Source organism: Fibroporia radiculosa (genome assembly GCF_000313525.1).
Source record: "Fibroporia radiculosa TFFH 294 genomic supercontigs, scaffold419, whole genome shotgun sequence".
Lineage (NCBI taxonomy): Eukaryota > Fungi > Basidiomycota > Agaricomycetes > Polyporales > Fibroporiaceae > Fibroporia > Fibroporia radiculosa.
In genome coordinates this window covers 20,535-38,553 of record NW_012133203.1, presented here as the reverse complement: position 1 = coordinate 38,553, position 18,019 = coordinate 20,535, and the positions used below count along the sequence as shown (strand labels likewise).

The window sequence follows — 18,019 nt, the reverse complement described above, 5'->3', positions numbered from 1 at the left end:
CCCCCCCCCTCCCGCGCAACAACCAACAAGTCCAATCATGTCGCAAGTCCGGATTGATTGGCAGCTGCGCCGCGACTGCACCTCAATTATGTTACTTATCACGTAATCTATTCACCCGCATTCTCCTCTCAGATCGGCGACTTGGGGCTGCTGGCCACAAGGATGTGGTGAACCATTCGGACATATGCGTAAAAAATGCCGCCCGCTTGTCCCCATTCGCGGCAGTTTCCCGAGGCCATTTGTTCGCGGCGGTAGGTCTGCGGTTCAAGCATATCATCCATTCATCTACCCTTACAGAATCCGCTGTTCCGTGTATTTACATTTGCCTCATTCAACACTTGTTCCACAGTGACTCGACACATGCGGCGTTTCTCACAGTGGGACACCGGCTGCAGGGGAGGTGTGCTTTCCCAATCACCGTTGCCGGACCCCAGCCGGAGCGCCATGTTCTCCCTAAATTTTTGTAAACTGGTTCAACCTTTCAGGAAGGCTGACGCACTCATGCGTACTACTTTCGGCCCGGTGCGCAGACCATCACTGCTCGTAGCAAATTCGCCTGCTGTATGTAGAACGCATCGACTCTTGTGAGCTTACCCCATTGTTCCTGCGCCTCTAAGATTGGCGCAAAAAATCGGCGGGGATGAACAAGTGGCCCATCATACCGAGTATTGAACGGATGGGGCTGTCATGCCCGTGTCCATGCTGTCGGTTTCGGGAGCCTGACTCAGTGTATTACCGGCACATTGGTGAGATAGTATCACCAACGTATTTTGCTCTGCCAAAACTGAAACAATGTCACAAGCGAGTGGACCGTCGTAACCTAGCGTGAGGGCTCTGATTGCTGACAAGTTGAATCCTAGAGCCGGAAGTGGATCAAGTTTTGCAGCCAAGCCACACACACATGTTCAGAGGTGTGGACAAAGACAGCCGTGGCTTTAAGTTTCAGGGACTAAACATTCAAAAGTCTCATGCGCACTACCCATTCACCAGCTGCCGTGCTAACAGCGCACCTGCAATGCCAATTGTATATATTACCCATGCCAAATCATATTTGGGCCGGCCACGGACCACGGGACGTTCTCGGTACGAAGTACGCGAAGCATTTTCGTTACACCATTCTCGTTCTGCACGACCCTGATGTATAGCGCCCGCTTGTGGAAGATTTTGCACTCATTTTGCACCGATCAACGGCGCTGCGCGGGATATTCATCTGACTACCACGGGGTAACGGCTACATTCGCGCGTCTGCCACCGCATCAATACTGTGCCACCAGTCTTACCAGTTGTGATCATTAGATTCTGTTTAGTTGTTACTGGAGCGATGAGATGAGATATCCCACCTTCTGACGTAGGGCTAAGGTGGGGCCGCGAAAGTAAGTTCTCGGTGGTGCATAGACTTTGTGTTCCGATATCATCACCACCCAGGTATCGATGAAGGTGAGCCACCGTGGCGATGAATACACACCTTTGTGAGTTCGTGGCATCACGACAGAACCATATCTCTGGAAGATTGTGGACGAGCGGAGATGGAGAGGGGTAAACGTGTTCTGCGAGATAGCGAGCTTACTTGGTACTGGCTCCATCTGATAGTTCATTGACCAAGTCCAACGATTGCTGTACCCGCAGCCTGATCCAAGAATCAGAGAAACAGCACTGGCAGTACTTACTAGTAATCGTTTGATATAGAAAGCGGTGTGTGGTCCGGTGTGATTCTGCAAGTCTCACAAAATCAAATGCTAAACTATACACGGATGAATTGGTGGCAGCAATCTAAGCTAACAATAAAAACATTGCCTCAAGTGTTGAAATGCAGGACCATCTCACTGACTGATAAAGGCACCGAGAGCACATGCACTGGGTTCACGCGGACGGGCAGTGCATTTGGATCGACAACTTCATCCACGGGGACTTATTGGCAGAATAGGACGAGGTCGAAGGGAGTCGTCTGATCATACGGTCCCACTCGCAGTGCTTACTGAAGCCCGAAGGGCCGCACGCCATACGCTATCATGGTCCAGCGCGTTCTTTGAAGTCTGAGTCTTCGCCCCACGCAGCCCTTCAGAACCACGGACGCACCTGTTCTGAAAATTTCAGTGATTGTCACAATTTCCACAAATTTTCAGAGTTAGAAGCTGACGGTAGGCATGCATGCAAGTTTGGTCCACGCAAAGTCCACGAGAGGCTCCGCGCTACTTGTGTGACAGAGTGACCGCCGATGTGACAGCGTTCGTCTGCCTCGGTCACTCCAGTGAGGCTCCCTCGTCGTCACCGTCCGACCCGTCGCCCTCCCTTCTGGCGTTCGCAGCCTCACCGGACTGTCTCTTGCTGTCCCCGCTGGTCTTCCCTGACCTCCCTCCAGGGCTCTCAAGTCTGCCTTTACGTCGTGTCCAGTCGTTCGGCTGAGGATCCCATTCACGCTCTCTTGACTCGTCCCTCCTTCACGCATCATGGGCATTCAGTTTGGATCCTTCGACTCGATATGCGAGACCGCAGCGCTGGTGGTCTGCCCGCTCGTTGGCTCAGATCAAGGCATAGAGCCCAACTGTTATAGCAGGAATGTGGTTATTGCGGGAACGTTGATTTTTCAGCCCGGTAAGAAGCAACTCTACCCGACCCTCTACCCGAGCATGTATTTTTGGATTTTAATCCTTCATTTGGCTTATTAGCGACGTCTGTTATCCACATCGTCGCCATCATTATGGCTGCGATTATGATTTTTCACGTACGAAGTAAATATACCGCCATCGGTACGTGTTGCCTGTTATCTTCGTCTGGGGACGCGATTCCCATCCTCTTGCGCTGCAGGACGAAAGGAAATTTTGATGTTGTTCTATCTTTACGCGATTATTGAGTTGCTGGCGCTTTTTCTTGATTCGGGTGTGATCCCAATTGGCAATGTCAGCTATCCAGTGAGTCTACCTGCCATCCCCTGCGAGCGCACGCATGAATGAATGTACTAGTATTTTGCAGCAGTCTATAACGGCTTAATTGCGGCGGCTTACGTCTGTCTTCTCATCAATGGCTTCGTGGGCTTCCAATTCGCCGAAGATGGCACACCCATATCCTTGTGGGTGAGTAGCGTCGTCGATGAGTTCTATGCTTCGCGCCTCGTGCTGAGCTCCATACAGCTCCTTCGTCTGGCGATTCTTGCTGTATTCGGCGTCACATTTTTCGTCGCGATCGCGACGTTCAAGAATTTTGCGCACTTCAGCTTTACGAAACCGACTGGCCTATGGGTCATCTACTTTATTTGGCCCGTCGTCTGTGTCGTAATCTACATCATCTCTCAGCTGATTCTCATCATCCGAACATTGGAGGACCGCTGGCCCATCGGCGACATCTTCTTCGGGACAGCCGCTTACACGATCGCTCAGGTGTTGTTGTTCGCATTCAGCGGCACTATTTGCAACGCCGTCAAGCACTACATCGACGGCCTGTTCTTCTTCACCCTCTGCATGCTCTTCAGCGTGATGATGGTCTATAAATACTGGGATAGTATTACGGTACGCCTCTCACTGCGCTTTCGCCTTGCGGTAGTCTAATTCTCTCGTAGCGAGAAGACTTGGAGTTCTCGGTCGGGTCAAAGGCGACAGTTTGGGAAATCAAAGATCCATTGCTCGTGGGTGGTTCTCCTGGAGTGGAGTACGAAGACGACGTAGTCAGCAGCTATCACGGTGGCGCTCCTGCAAGCCTTGTGGGCGGTGTTAGCGGCCAACAGCTGTACAGCAACGTGGGATCGCGAGGATATCCTCCACCTATGGAGAGGTATTCAGCCTATTAGGATGTTTCCTTTGTAGATGGACTGTAGGATATTTTCTGGACTTCATATTGCCATACACTACCTGTACTGCATGTTGTATTCTTTTTTTATTGTCAAGGACCATGCCACACTGGACTAAATATCATCATGTACTACCCATTCATGAGTGATTCTATATGGTAAACACTGGGTCCTGTCTTCATGATATGAAGAACTTTAAGTTGCACAGTTGACAGAATCATGTATTTTGCTTCCATTTCAGAATTACTCAAATAAATAGCACAATCTCAACATCCACTTCTCCAAACATTCACAATGGAGCTCATCACAGCATTACCGGCCAAGCATACTTCACAATCAGAAAGAATATGTCCAGAAAAAATTTTATTCGCTCTAAATCCTACACAATACATGCTCACAGTAAGCAACCCTCTCGTCAAGAAGAGTTTTCCAAAAATTGCTGGAGGCCGAAGCCAACAGACGTGTTCGGATGTGTAATTTGCAATCAGCAAAAGACTGTGCCTCGGTATAGACCTCACTGGCGACAGTACGTGCCCGAGCACAAGAATGGAGAATAATCAAGGGCGGAGGGGTCCTTATATACGACCACAAGTTTAGGGCAGGCTCCATATTGTCTCCGCCTGGATCCGGATCTGTCCGTCGGAGCTCGACTTGAGTGCGCGGTGCAACTTAGCGACTGCACGAACTTCAATCGGTAGCGTACACAGGTCAGTTTAATCGCAGAGAACGGATCTGAGAGGGATATATTCTATTCATACAAGACATTCACTACATACGGCCGCAATATATCACACGCGCAGTTGAAGCCTATATTCTACTTATGCATCCTCGCACCCAGTCTAAACCGGCACTCCATGCCCATCTTTGCGATTTCTTCTATTTCTTCTTCGGTCAGTCCAAGCCCGAGAGGTGGGGCTGCCATCAACATAGCATATTCGGCGAGAAGAGAGTTGCGGAAAGGTAAAATGTCGTCAGTCTGCAGGTTTATTGAATAAGATAAGCCCGTCGATATAAAATAAGGGAGACACTCAACGCAGATGGCAATGGGGTGGTCATGTTCAAGATAGTAGCGGATGTGATGGACGTCTAAAGTTTGCACGGTTTTGCACAGCAGGTTGGATGAGAGACAAATCTCGATGCAAGATTTGTTTCTCTTAACGATATCTTTCGCATTTGAGTCAAGAAAAGTAGCATGCCCCAGCCTGTCAGGCTGGAATGACAAGAGTTGAAGGATTTCCGAGGCAGGGCTCTCCTCGATCTAGAGATATGTCAATTTACAAGGGTATGATTGTTGGCCATGGCACGTACCTCCGCAATGTGGAGAGTTATGCCTAAACCGGCTTCTTTAGCTCGTCGGAAATGCACTGCAAACTCTTCCATGTTTCCTGCCTATTACATGTACCGACAAATCCGGACCTCCAGCAGCACGTATGGCATCGCGAGAGGTTCAACGAGTGCGCACCTTTGGATCGCCGCAGAGATCAACGCCAACTATTCTTCTACCGCTCCGCTTCAGCTGTATGGCACAATTTATGCACTCTGCAGCGACATCCGCGCTCATGCGCCGATCCAAACTGACAATCAATGCAGCTTTGTCTTCGGGATACTGCTCAATCTCGCCCAAGACTGACTCAAGATACTGCAGACGATTCATGGAAGATGATTCCCGGGGCGTGGTACGAAGCTCTAGATATGCAGCCGATGGGTAGCCGTCATCAGATGACAAGAAGTATTGCAGAACGGCGCGAGCAGCAGTAGCGAGGGCGGCCGGCGTTGAAGTCAGAGTATATATTGCCGGGAAGAGCCCAAAAAATTCATGGATTTCGTTCAGTTCGACGCCTTGTAGGAGGCCCTCGACAGATGCGCGTAGTGTGTCCAGCTCGGGAGAATGGCCGTCCGTTTGTGGATCATGCTCGAGGATGTATTGATGAGCGAGCTCCTGGAGAGTTGGAAGAGGAATAGAGCCATTCAGATGTGCATGCAGCTCTGCTTTCGGGACGGATTTCAAGAAGGCGACTTGGGAAGCGGTCAAGCTTGCGAGGGCATCAGCTGCATGCCCCGCGATCACATGCGATTCAAGTCCGGGCGTCATGGAACGCGAGACTGAATAGATGGTCTGAAAAATACGACTCAGTACAAGTGGGGTCGACACATCGGTCTTAAAGTTGACGTACAGGAGTTAGATTACAGGCCAGTGCGCAGACGAGATACGAGCAGAGTTACACCTCCCCGAGCCGCGTTACGCGCGCTAGACGCACCCGCGAGTCATATCGATCGCGATCTCAAAAGGTGTAACAGCCTCAGCCTGACTCACTTTACCACAGAAGACGGTCTTCATTCTCTCGTCCAATATCGCGCCTTTCGCTATGGATCAGAACATCCGACAGGCGGAGGGGCTTTTGCGTGTGATCCCCAAGCCCGGAGAAACCATGTAAGTGGTTCATGCAGCGTCTGGCGAGGTACCTCTTAACTAGAATTTAGATTGCCCAAGGAAGGAGAGGAAAATATCTTGATCACATCCGCTCTTCCCTATTGCAACAATGTACCCCATCTTGGTACGGTAATACTGTTTTTCCGCGATCTTAGACCACTGAAGGTATGCGAGTAGGTAATATAATTGGAAGTACTCTGAGCGCAGACGTTTTCGCTCGGTAAGCGTTCTCTCTGACTCGTTTGGGCACACGACCAACTACTTGCCACGTAGCTATAATCGTACGCATCTAGGATCAATCCTTAAGATAGTACTTCATACTCAAGGATCTTCTAGGTGCCAGGAATCGGAGAACGCTCTATGTGTGTGGTACAGACGAGTATGGTACGGCAACAGAAACACAAGCCTTGAAGGAAGGCATCACCCCTAAGCAGCTATGCGATAAGTATAATGCTCTCCATGTAGAGACATATAACTGGTTCCAGCTGAGGTGCGTACGATAGACTGTCCGTCGCTTCATTAACCTTACCGGAAAACTTTGCACAGCTTCGATCATTTTGGACGAACATCGACTCCTCTTCATACCGAGTGAGTGCGCATATTCTCTTCCGTCAAAAATTTCTGTACTCATGTACGCCCTCCGACTGTAGAATCTGCCAGGATATATACCTCGGGCTCCTCAAAAATGGCTTCCTAGAAAAGCAGATTAAAGACCAAACATATTGCGAAGGGTGTTCCAAGTAAGCACACCGCATATAGTTGGATCACTAACTTACGGATCTTCAGATTTTTGGCAGATCGATTTGTCGAGGGAACCTGCCCGCATTGTGGTGCGGATGTAAGTGTCACCTCGATAACTCGATCTTCCCGCTTACGCATAATTTCAGGATGCTCGTGGAGACCAATGTGACGTATGTAGCCGGACGTTGGACGCTATAGACCTCATCAATCCCCGGTGTCTCGTGAACAAAACACACACCGTGACAACTCGCTCGTCCTCGCACATGTACGTCAAGCTGGATTCTCTTCAGGCTAAGACGGAAGCATGGATTAAGAAGTCGTGGAAGGAGGGGAAATGGTCGCCGAATGCGGTCATCAATGCTGATGGGGAACTCATCGATGCTCGTTTAAAATCTGGGCTTCGCCCTAGCCCTGTGACAAGAGACTTGACCTGGGGTGTTCCTGTACCGGTGGTGGAAGGCGAAGATGACCATGGCATGAAGGGGAAAGTTCTCTGTGAGTTTTATGCAATTTGAGTCTATAATGTTCGAGCTCAAAAGACATTCTCATATAGACGTTTGGGTGAGCTTTCATCGTTCGGTGTTGCAACCCTGGGGGTTAATCGAGCTTGTAGTATGATGCACCCCTCGGCTACCTCAGTATCACCGCCAACTACACACAAGAATGGCGTCAATGGTGGTTGAACGACAGAAACGTCCGCTTGTATCAATTTATGGGAAAAGACAACGTCTATTTCCATACTATCTACTTCCCTGCTATTCTCTTAGGTGATGGCCGGCCGTGGACAACTTTGTACCATCTATCCACTACCGGTGAGCATATCCTAACGGGACTACTTTCCTCAGAGACTGAATGTGTCGCGCAGAATACTTGAACTACGAAGGCGGAAAATTCTCAAAAAGTCATAATCGTGGTGTCTTCGGACCAGCCGCCAAGGAGACTGGAATCCCGACTTCGGTATGGAGATATTACTTGATCTCGACAAGGCCAGAGACTGCGGACGCCATGTTCTCCTGGGCCGATTGCGTACGTGATCCATAAGTATAGCAAATGTATTCTTCTGATTGCATGCCCCTCTTCAGATTGCGGCAAATAACAATGTCCTCCTTAACAAGTAAGCTTCGATGAAACTCAATGTGTGCAGCATTCTCTGATTCTTCCTGCAGTTTCGGAAACTTTGTGAACCGTGCTCTGAAATTCGTTGCGTCGCAATACGATAGTGTCATTCCTGATGGCGGAGATGTACCTGGCCCGCTGTCCCCTAACGACGACGTTGACGCCGAGTTCATCTCTGAGGTGAACGGTCTGTTGAAAGAGTACCTCGATGCCTTGGAGTCCGTTAAGCTGCGCCTTGGCCTCCAGATAGTCATGCTCCTGTCTGCCCGCGGGAACCTCTACTTACAAGCTTCTGGCTTGAACAAGGCATTGATGAACGAAAATCCGAAGCGCTGCGCACAGGTGGTATCGCGAGCCATCAACCTCATCTACGTCCTTTCCGCACTCGTCTCCCCCTACATGCCGACCACAACTGAATCCATGCTGGAGCAACTGAACGCACCTGCACGCACCATCCCAGAGGTCTTAGCGACGGACATCCTGCCAGGACACCGGATCGGTACGCCTGAGCATCTGTTCAAGCGCATCGACGAGAAGATGGCAGAAGTGTGGAGGGCAAAGTTTGGAGGAAACAAGCCGGTAGATGGCACACCTGAGCCCAACTCCGACGCGACGCACGTCGTTCCGGGCATGTCGAAACGGAAAGCGGTAGCAGCAAAGAAGGCGGCGGACAAAGCGGCTGCACAGGACGAGAAGCCAAAGTCGGTGGAAGTGCTAGCATGGGAGCAGAGAGTGGCCGAGCAGGGACAAAAGGTAAGGGCCCTCAAAGGCCAGACGCCTAAAACTCCGGAGCTAGAGCAGGAAGTTGTCGCGGCGGTGGAGGAGCTGAAGAAGTTGAAGGAGGAGTTGGCTGCCATGCAGAAGGAGTCTTGAGCATATTTTACTAGAATCACGAAGCTTCTCAATGTTCGTCGGCCCTTGTATGAATAGAGCGTTAAGTACTGTAAACAGAACTACTGTAAACTGCAGGGATGCATCCCGATTTCAAATGGTGACGGCGAAATGTACATGCGACATGAAATACGTCTGGCTCTTGGTTTTCACCAAAATCGGGGCTGTTGCGTTCCCGGGGGATAGAGCATCGAACAACTAACTCTTGTTTACGGAAATATGTTCATTGCCGCGGGGCGGTGATCGAGGACATGATCGGGGCATACACGTGACTCGCATACATACACTTGTGTTTCTGAATCTCTTCGTGTACAACCAATGCACAACTTGCAGCAACCATGATAGGGCCCACTGTTCCTGCTCATATCTTGTCTGCCAGACCTCCAACACCTGAAGAAGAGTCGGAGAATGAGGGCCCCATGCCCTCAGCAGCAATAGAACCACAGATTCCTCCACAGGTGACGGCCCACCCTATGCCACCTCCACCGGATGAGGACGAAGACGAGGACGAGGATGATTACGCCCCCGCTCTCCCTCCAGACATGCTAACGTCTAGAGACCCCGCACCATCCCCCTCAGCTCAAGGGGGGTCTACTTCCAAGAGAGTCCTTGGTCCTGCTTTCCCTCCCTCCATGGCGGGTCAGCACCAATCATTTGATGAAGACGATGATGATTACGGGCCTTCTCCATTACCAGCTGGGTTGGTTGTGGAGGAGAAGGATGGAGTGAAGGAGTTCCTGGAGAGGGAAGAGCGTCGCCGGAAACAAATCGAGGTGAGCGCGAGCGTTCGTGTTGTTCGGGAACACCAGCCTGCCTCGCGGGAAAGGGTTGATTTGGATGATGACCTTTTCACTCCACTCCACTCCACTCTTGTGCTATACAGAACGGGCTCTAGACACATGCGTTGTATTGAACCGAAGCTTTCGGCCATGAGGCATCACATATGCCACTGTGCGGTGATTCTCGGACACTTCCCATGTTGTTCAATTTTCAATCCCCGCTACGGTTTGCAGGTATGTTTATGCATCATGGTTATCCTGTCTGCCCATGGTCAGAATATCCAGTCTCGCCGCTAATCGCCATCGCGGACACGGGTTACCAGACGAGAGGCCTCGTGCCGTTTCCAGTATGGAAGGAGTCAACTGAATAGAGATGCACTCCTAACACTATGAACTTTGTTGCGAAGGGTTTTGATCCTTCCGGGCTATTCTGATCAGGGTCTGTTGCAGGAGGCGAGCAAACCACAAGCGTTGAAGCGCGAGGAATGGATGCTTGTCCCGCCGTCCTCATCCGATTTGTTAGAATGTAAGTCTGCCTTGGAATGCACATTTTCTTCCGTTGTCCAGACCAGTAACGTTTATGATGGCGTACGCTCACCGCCCAGCAATTGATCCCACGCGACTCAAACGACCACGCCAGTTTGCGCGCAGCGCCGCCCCAGCGCGTAATTCTGATAATTCCCTGTGGACCGAGACACCTGCAGAGCGACAACAGCGGATCGCAGACGAGGTAGCGGGGAAACGACGCCGAGTAACGGACGCCGATGCCATGAGCCCAGATGAAGAGAGGGAGATGAGGAAGCGAAGAAAACAAGAGGAGGAAGTGAGGCGAGGAGTGGAGGAGCATACGGTTAGTCTCCGCCTGTTTTCTGAACACGGATGGACATAGTTGACTGGATTGCGGCTTACACAGAGGAAGGTCCGCGGTAGTACCTTGTTGGATCGGCACGCACGGGCGGCACCATCGGAGGACAAAGACGAGGAGGGACCGCCTGCTATTTGGGATCACACCAGGGATATGGCGCTTTCTGGTCGGCTCATGGACGACAAGTCGCGCGAGAAATTCATCCGGGATGCCAGGGGATTGAGTGACCGATTCGGGTCAGGAAAAAGCGGTGGCTTCCTATGAATCGTGGATGTATCATGTGAATATATAATTTGGCAGAACGCGAGGATGGATTTGAGTCTTTCGCTCTCTGAGGAGAACGGCACCCTCTTGTATGATGAAGCCTATCAAAGTACATGCATTCTGAGCCATAAAGCGTAAATCGACGTGCTCAGGTGTTTGTCGACTCTACTTTCACTGGGTACAAGCCCAGTCCCGGCCTTTAGGTTCCCCGCATAGACGCCGGGAGGACGCCGAGGGTGGATTGCACATGATTTCCCGGAGACAGTAGCACAGCGTTGGCCTAGCTCACGCCGACATCTCTCTCTCTCTCTCTCTCTCTCTCCTCCTCTTCCTACCCAAACCTCTTCTAACAACATGACTGACCGTCTCTCTCAAGTTGCTGGCCATATCACCAACTCGTATGGCCGCGGCCTATTGGCCGGAGAAGTCGCGATCATTACAGGTTCGTTGTGTGGACGAGGCGCTGGGGCCTGCTCCAAGTCTCCAGTTTGCATCGTCTAGCACTTTGCTGTGCTGTCTGAATCGTTTGCTCAATTTTATTTGTACCGGTCACACCCTCAGGCGCCGCGCAGGTACGTCGGTCATGAATGACTGGCATCATTTCTCCTGGACGCCCAACTTTGATGGCTCATACATGACTGTGATAGGGAATTGGACGTAGCGCCGCACTTCTCTTTGCAAAGGAAGGTGCAAAGGTTGTAGTCACAGAGTGTGTATTCGCCTCTACCGATCTACCTGCCCTCATGATCACATCACGAAACAAACTTATGCAGCTTGGACGAGAAGAAAGCCCAAATAGTCGTGGATGAGATTAAGAAGGCAGGAGGCGATGCTCTTGCGGTTGGCGGTGATGTCGGTGCAGACGACTTCCCACAGAAAGTAATTGAGGCCACCATCAAGTCAGTGCAGATTTCCATTGCATATAGACTGTTTGTTTTTTGACAGTTTCCAAGAAAATACGGAAAGATCAATCACATCATTAACAACGCTGGTTTCACATACGACCGCATGCTTCATACCACCCCTGACGAGGCGTTTGACATCATTATGAAGGTGCATGTCCGCGCGCCTTTTAGGCTCGTTCGTGCTGCTGCCCCGCACATGCGTATCAAGGTCTGGATTCCTGCCCCGATTCTTATACGCTGATCTGTTAAATGTCATGAAGGGCAACACAGAGAACAGGTCGATCGTAAACATTTCGTCCGTCGCCGGTCTGCATGGCAACGTGGGTCAGGTCAACTATGCGTCTGCCAAGGCAGCTGTCATTGGCATGACCAAGACTATCTGTAAGGAGTGGGGTGCGTTCAACGTCAGGGCGAACACTATTGCTTTCGGTTATATCCAAACTCGGTGTGTGGCAGCTTTAACTGCGCTGTTTGACAGCAAACTCAACTGCCTCTTAAGTTTGACGGCGGCCAAGGAGGAAGGCGCGAGCATCGAAATCGACGGCAAGAAGGTCGCTCTGGGTATTCCGAAAGCCGTGGGTGGCGGTGCTTCGGCTACGTCGGGCATTCCTCTCGGGAGACCTGCATCTCCCGATGAAGCAGCAGCGGGCATTCTCTTGTCAGTATTGATTCACCTCCTCTCATCATTCAATCGCCATATCGCTGACCGGCGGATCTTTGCCACTAGCCTCGCGTCGCCGCTCGCCTCCTACGTATCAGGACACACACTCGAAGTCACTGGTGGATCAGGCATCTGATGTGGATGAGCTGAGATGGATGGTGTTTGGTAGCTCAGGCGCGCGGCCGGCCGTAACACTCAGCTAGTAGTTATGCCATGGGAGCATGTCCGAGGCACACGTGCATGCAATCTATGCGGAATAACGCTCAGAATATATCTGTTCTATTCTGATCCTGAAAGAAGTTATCCTGACATATCAGCTAAATGCTTACCGGCCGCTCAGACGCATGCGCTATTGTCTAGGCGCTTATTCCAGATTGCACGCGGAGCGCGCGATGATCGTGGTTGGGCAACCGGCAATTGGGGGACGCGAACGCCAAGCGAAGCAGACTATGAAGAACGAATGGATATATATTACCCATGAGGAACCGAACCTAGGGCGTGCTCGACATATGGGAAGTATCCTCGCTCGTGAGCGCAAAAGTAGAAAATAAGATAATATATATACACCAGAAGGCGTACCGGGCAAGTGCAATTAGTACGGTGGTATCATAACCCGTGATGACAGATGGCAAACTCCGGTTAAACGTAATGGCTATGCACCGCCCAGCCAAGGACAAGGTCGGACCTGCTGTCAACCTGCTGTTCCTGTTCTTCGGCTTTGGCAGCCACCTAAGTAGTCGGTGGTGACAACATCGACCGAGCCGCTTGGACAGCATGATGCCGCGTAATCCTCGCTGGAATGATCGATACCCAGCTGCGACACCCGGGGATGCCGTGGCGTCCACAGGGACTACAACATTATATCTCGAATCTGAGCAACCCAAAATATGAGATATGGAGGATGACCGCAGGAACTGCGTGGGAAGCACCCACATTGTTGCTAATAATGGTGCTGAGAGGCGATAAACCCATACACACATTGACAGGGCGGCGCGTGAATATTCCCAAGGTCGGCCACGGGAGAATACCAGATGGAGAAAAAGACATCGATGAGTTATACTGCTGACCAGAGTACCAGAAAAATAAAAAGAAAGGTGTTCATATTGCACAGGGAAGCTGAAGTGCGGGAACGAGGCAAAGCAAGAGTCGAACGAGACGCGACCTCAGATTAGGGGTAGAATGTATATGGAAGTAGGACAGCGTTACAGATGCGTGAAAGTCCGGAATAGGTCGTGAAGGATGTGAAAACAAATAAGATAGGACAAAAACTAGATGAGGGCCGCAGTGTGAAGGCTTTGCCGAAGAATAATGCTGAGAAATGGTTTGGTCGCGCAATTAACCATCTGGTGCTTTGGACCCGAACAAAGGTATTGGGGGAGGGGTAGAAGGGGGATGAACACTCACTCTGATTAAATGACGTCAGCCAATCAAATCAATGAATATGTGAAACATACACTCGCCTTCAACGGCAGCCATTACTATTCGAAGCATGTTTGTGTCTGTGGCGGTGGTGGTGCTTGAAAGTGGCGTCAGCCGCATGACATCAAACAAGACACACTACAACGCAGGACGATTACGCACTGAATGTATACATCTCTTTCTTTCTGAACTGCCTTCTGCGCTAACCTACCAAATCGTTTCTTGAAATATTCTCGACCCGTACGTGCGTCGCCTGGTTCGCCGTCGTAATCCTGAAGTTGGGAAGGTATGACGGGAGGAACTACCAAATTCACGACCAACGTACCGGGAAGAAATTTTTTATATCTGAGTGCTCGACCTTTTTCTCAAATAGGTCGTTCTTGTTTAAGAACAAGATCTGAAGCGCATATAAGCTGTTTACGTCTCATATGAAGTAAATTTACACACGATGGACGTTTGTTTGAACCACTGCGAATGGCATATGGAATCCCAGATTGTCATCGCGTCCTGCATTTGATTCTAGTGTCTGTAATTAGTGACCTATCGTCATTGGAGAAATAAGCATCTTACCGCATCCTTGTCTTCGACTAGACATTGATCGTAACCACTGAGACTGACCAAGAAGAGGATGCTTGTGACGTCTTGGAAGCAGTGTATCCATTTTCGTCGCTCGCTCTTTTGACCGCCGACATCCACCATAAGCATCTCATGATCCTTTAACTGGAAGATCGTCTCCGTAATTCCAATCGTACGCGCACGCGCTTGAACGATATCTTGTTCGTGAGGGGTGTATGCGGAGTCGAATAATCGATCCAGGTCCGAAAAGTAATAGACAAGGCTGGACAGATTGCCGTTGGCTCGGTGAACACGGCTTAGAGCTCCGGAAGCGACTCACTTGTCTGGTAACGCAGCTTCGTTTCCCCTCTCCCATGCTTTCTGAACGATAGGGTCTTCCCACAGTTTCCGCAATGGCTCGAGATACTCCGAGGGAAATGGCTCTCCATCCTTGATGTCGGGCGCTTCGCTTATCATCTGGGCCAATTCTTCGTTCTCTGGTGTTAGAGAAAGCTCCATGTCCTCCATGGCATCAAAAAGGTACTTGAGCCCGTGAGTGAGGTTGTTGAATACGAGCTGACGGTACGATTCGACCTCTTGAGGTGAAAAGGGGACGTGGTGGATGAGGCGCATTTGTTTGAGGATGGTCGACTTGCCGGAATCGCCGGACCCAAGGAGAAGGACCTATAAAGGAAGATGAGCACGAGTGAATACCGTTGGGGAAGTAGAAACGAGATCCGGACCTTGACCTGCTTTGCCAAGCGCGCCTTGGCCTAAGAGATGGGTGTTCAGCATGCTCATGGCGGGGGACAAGGCGGAGGGAAATACCTCTTTGAGACTTTTCTCTGCCTCCCTATGTCTCCTCTTGTCCTCATCGTTCACGTCCACGGGACCCGACGACAAACATGCACCCATGGCGATATGTCACAAATAAAGAGAGAACGAGGGTAAACAGTGGGAATACGGGGGACGAGGAAGGGAAAGTTCAAGGGAGATATGGACAAGCAAGCGTTGACGACTCCCAACAGGACAGAAATGAAAACAGATTACTGGAAGGAGGTCGGATGAGCAACAAGGAACAGGGGGAGGATGGGGGACTCACTGAACAGTGCCCGAAGGCGCCAGCAGAGAACAAGCAGGCAGAGGAGGAGGAGGAGCCAGTCGGCGAGAGGAGACGGCGTCGGGACTCGGGAGCAGCAGCACGATTGGCGCCCGTATAATAAGCGCCTGTGTTTCTCAGGCCTGCATGCGCTCCAATTATACGGTCATCACAGTCGCTCCGACAGGCACGGCCTGTGCCAACCGTCTCTTGTTCCTCAACGTTGTGAGCAATCCTGGGCGCGGATCGGCTGTGCAACGACCAGTGAACCACATCTCTGCTTGACTCTTGTCTGCCCACTGCCGCGGTCCGACCTGGCAAAAATACCCGTTCGTGTGTAACATCGACGCTCGCCAATCGACGTGATCCCACCGGCTGCCACGTTGTGGCGCCCGCCACCACCGACGCAATGATCACGCGGTTGTAATTCGTCCCAAACCACGCCGCCCACTGACGCATCGTTGTCGACCAGGCCTACAGCGGTCTAACACACCAGATACCGCTCACCCTCGCGCGTCGTCCTCAGCGGTATCCAGCTAGCATCCAGCTGCCGCCAGATGGTGTGATATCGGTGCTATGCGTACCCACAGTCGACAGATGGCCTGTCTCCGACTGATCCAGCTCCTCATGCTACAACACATCTTGACTGATTGGCACAATTCAGCCCAGTCTGATCCATGTCGGTAGCATACAAGGTCCATCTTCTCAAATGTACCATCGCCATGCCTCTCGATAGCGATGGCTGTCCTAGCGTTTGTCAGATGGGTCTCCATCAGACCATCGGTCGCTCTCAGTTTTAAGATAATTTGATCCACTGTAGCAGGGCAGCATAATATATACGTGGCAATGAACAGTCACATATGCTATCCAAATGTTTATTAATACAGCATGCACAGAAGCAATTCCTACTGGGAGAGGCGTCAGCGCACGGTCTGACTCGTCCTCCGGTATAGAAGACTCACATGAGCAGAAACAATGTGATGACAAGCGCAATAAGGACAACTTAGGCGCACTATCGCAAGTGCAGTCACAGTGAGCTTTTAGACCGACAATGGCGCCCCTCCGCTCATGCTGACACCCTTGAGAATTTCAGCAGATACCTTGAGAAACGATCCAGGTCCCAGGAGCTGCATATACGGTCGTCGTCGCCCAGAGGTTGCGGAGGGTAGAGTTCCTATTGACGGCGCAGGCCGCACAAACTTCTCATGCGTGTACGGCGGTGACATCGGGGACGGTGCGCGAGCTGAGGCAGATCTCGGAGGCGAATGTGGTTGGGGTATATGGGTAACAGTAGAATCCGCAGATATGTGAGCGTCAAGAGAGGGTATCGAATTAATGAGGGATAAGTCAAGCTCATCAAATATAAGAGGGTCAAGGTACAGCGCATGCCTGCGGTCCACTTCGGCGTATTGGAGTCGCGAAAAGTCAGTCCGGGCGACGGACAAGGGGAGTGCATCGTCTCCAACAACTGGAAGTGAAACCAACACAGGGGATGAAGAGGGGAAAGCGCGCCTTGTGCCAACGACGGGACCAGAACATTCATGTTCTACCATCCGAACATCCGTGACAACAACTCGTTCCGCAGGAGTGAGGTAGGGTGCAACTCCGTCATCGTCTCGGTCGTCAATGTTCACCCAACTTGCTCGCGACCCGCATTTTCTGTCAACTTCATCCACGGCAATGACAGCGTCGAATCCGGGCATGACATCCAACAGGCGCCGACGAAGACGGGTGCCGGATGGTGCGTCCAAACTAGCGCTCCTCTTACGCTGGGCGCCCTTGGTGAATTTCTCCTGCCAATGCGCTCCTTGTTGAAGACAGTCGTCGGTGGAATGGAAGCAGTTGGGGCAGCATGGTCGGAGCGGTACTGTCACGAGATCGCGCCGTGGACACGAAGCGGAGCGGGCGTGGAACCTACGCGCTTGCGGACCCGCAGAGGCTGAAGCGGGAACCGAAGCACAGATAGCGTCCCTGTTCACGATGCACGGTGTCAGAGGCTGCCGTAGGGATTCCGATCTGGTCAGGGAACGAGGTTTTATGACGAGGCTAGAATATCTTCAGAGTGCGCTAACGGTCAAGCAGGGCTTAGTGCAATCACCTGGGCACGGAGACCTTGAGGATGACGAGATCATCGTCCCTTATGTCTGTCTCGGAATCAGAGACAGCAGACTCCAAAGCTCGACGTCTCCATAGGGGAACCGAGTAAGATTTTGTGACGAGGCGGGGCATTTTAGACACAGGATTTGGATCTGGGATAAGAACACATTCTACGTCAAAGCGGACACGCTGGCCAACGCAGATAGGTGATTCCTCTGCAGCCGGAGTTGATCCAGTATGGGCCAGCGGAGGAGGAGGAGACGATGAGAGGGACATGGTGGTTCATGGTCAAGGATGAAAGCCATCTTGACGGCAACAAGTGTCAAGAACTGAAATCGCCACTTCTCGAGAGCCACCGAGCTGCCTAGTGGAGGTACCACGTGCCCTTACCTAGCCCCCTTTAGGAAATGTCGTC

General features: G+C 51.3%; 7 protein-coding genes across 7 annotated transcripts; 4 read left to right on the top strand and 3 right to left on the bottom strand.

Annotated features, from left to right (window-relative positions):
• Window positions 1-2,447: 2,447 nt before the first annotated feature.
• FIBRA_00938 (uncharacterized protein) lies at window positions 2,448-3,781 on the top strand (the record flags this gene model as incomplete). The annotated part of the gene is made up of 6 exons (XM_012322824.1): window positions 2,448-2,592; window positions 2,667-2,747; window positions 2,806-2,909; window positions 2,961-3,071; window positions 3,129-3,503; window positions 3,554-3,781. 6 exons carry the CDS (start codon window positions 2,448-2,450, stop codon window positions 3,779-3,781), a joined length of 1,044 nt encoding a protein of 347 aa, XP_012178214.1.
• Window positions 3,782-4,595: 814 nt separating this feature from the next.
• FIBRA_00937 (uncharacterized protein) lies at window positions 4,596-5,873 on the bottom strand (the record flags this gene model as incomplete). Its single annotated transcript, XM_012322823.1, has 3 exons — window positions 4,596-5,039; window positions 5,090-5,170; window positions 5,244-5,873. 3 exons carry the CDS (start codon window positions 5,871-5,873, stop codon window positions 4,596-4,598), a joined length of 1,155 nt encoding a protein of 384 aa, XP_012178213.1.
• A 274-nt stretch (window positions 5,874-6,147) lies between these two features.
• On the top strand, window positions 6,148-8,942 carry FIBRA_00936 (uncharacterized protein; the record flags this gene model as incomplete). Its single annotated transcript, XM_012322822.1, has 14 exons — window positions 6,148-6,212; window positions 6,263-6,336; window positions 6,390-6,432; window positions 6,486-6,493; window positions 6,549-6,702; window positions 6,759-6,800; window positions 6,863-6,952; window positions 6,999-7,050; window positions 7,100-7,448; window positions 7,507-7,514; window positions 7,567-7,765; window positions 7,819-7,979; window positions 8,036-8,067; window positions 8,120-8,942. 14 exons carry the CDS (start codon window positions 6,148-6,150, stop codon window positions 8,940-8,942), a joined length of 2,100 nt encoding a protein of 699 aa, XP_012178212.1.
• A 356-nt stretch (window positions 8,943-9,298) lies between these two features.
• Window positions 9,299-10,868, top strand: FIBRA_00935 (uncharacterized protein; the record flags this gene model as incomplete). The annotated part of the gene is made up of 4 exons (XM_012322821.1): window positions 9,299-9,733; window positions 10,190-10,327; window positions 10,380-10,589; window positions 10,653-10,868. The coding sequence occupies 4 exons, from the start codon at window positions 9,299-9,301 to the stop codon at window positions 10,866-10,868; spliced, it is 999 nt and encodes a 332-aa protein (XP_012178211.1).
• Window positions 10,869-11,222: 354 nt separating this feature from the next.
• On the top strand, window positions 11,223-12,570 carry FIBRA_00934 (uncharacterized protein; the record flags this gene model as incomplete). Its single annotated transcript, XM_012322820.1, has 8 exons — window positions 11,223-11,310; window positions 11,430-11,440; window positions 11,516-11,577; window positions 11,642-11,767; window positions 11,822-11,981; window positions 12,034-12,218; window positions 12,273-12,431; window positions 12,501-12,570. 8 exons carry the CDS (start codon window positions 11,223-11,225, stop codon window positions 12,568-12,570), a joined length of 861 nt encoding a protein of 286 aa, XP_012178210.1.
• Window positions 12,571-13,769: 1,199 nt separating this feature from the next.
• On the bottom strand, window positions 13,770-15,323 carry FIBRA_00933 (uncharacterized protein; the record flags this gene model as incomplete). Its single annotated transcript, XM_012322819.1, has 9 exons — window positions 13,770-13,839; window positions 13,891-13,950; window positions 14,016-14,125; window positions 14,179-14,250; window positions 14,301-14,372; window positions 14,424-14,691; window positions 14,749-15,092; window positions 15,152-15,181; window positions 15,237-15,323. 9 exons carry the CDS (start codon window positions 15,321-15,323, stop codon window positions 13,770-13,772), a joined length of 1,113 nt encoding a protein of 370 aa, XP_012178209.1.
• A 1,224-nt stretch (window positions 15,324-16,547) lies between these two features.
• On the bottom strand, window positions 16,548-17,880 carry FIBRA_00932 (uncharacterized protein; the record flags this gene model as incomplete). Its single annotated transcript, XM_012322818.1, has 2 exons — window positions 16,548-17,553; window positions 17,606-17,880. 2 exons carry the CDS (start codon window positions 17,878-17,880, stop codon window positions 16,548-16,550), a joined length of 1,281 nt encoding a protein of 426 aa, XP_012178208.1.
• Between the last annotated feature and the right edge of the window lie 139 nt (window positions 17,881-18,019).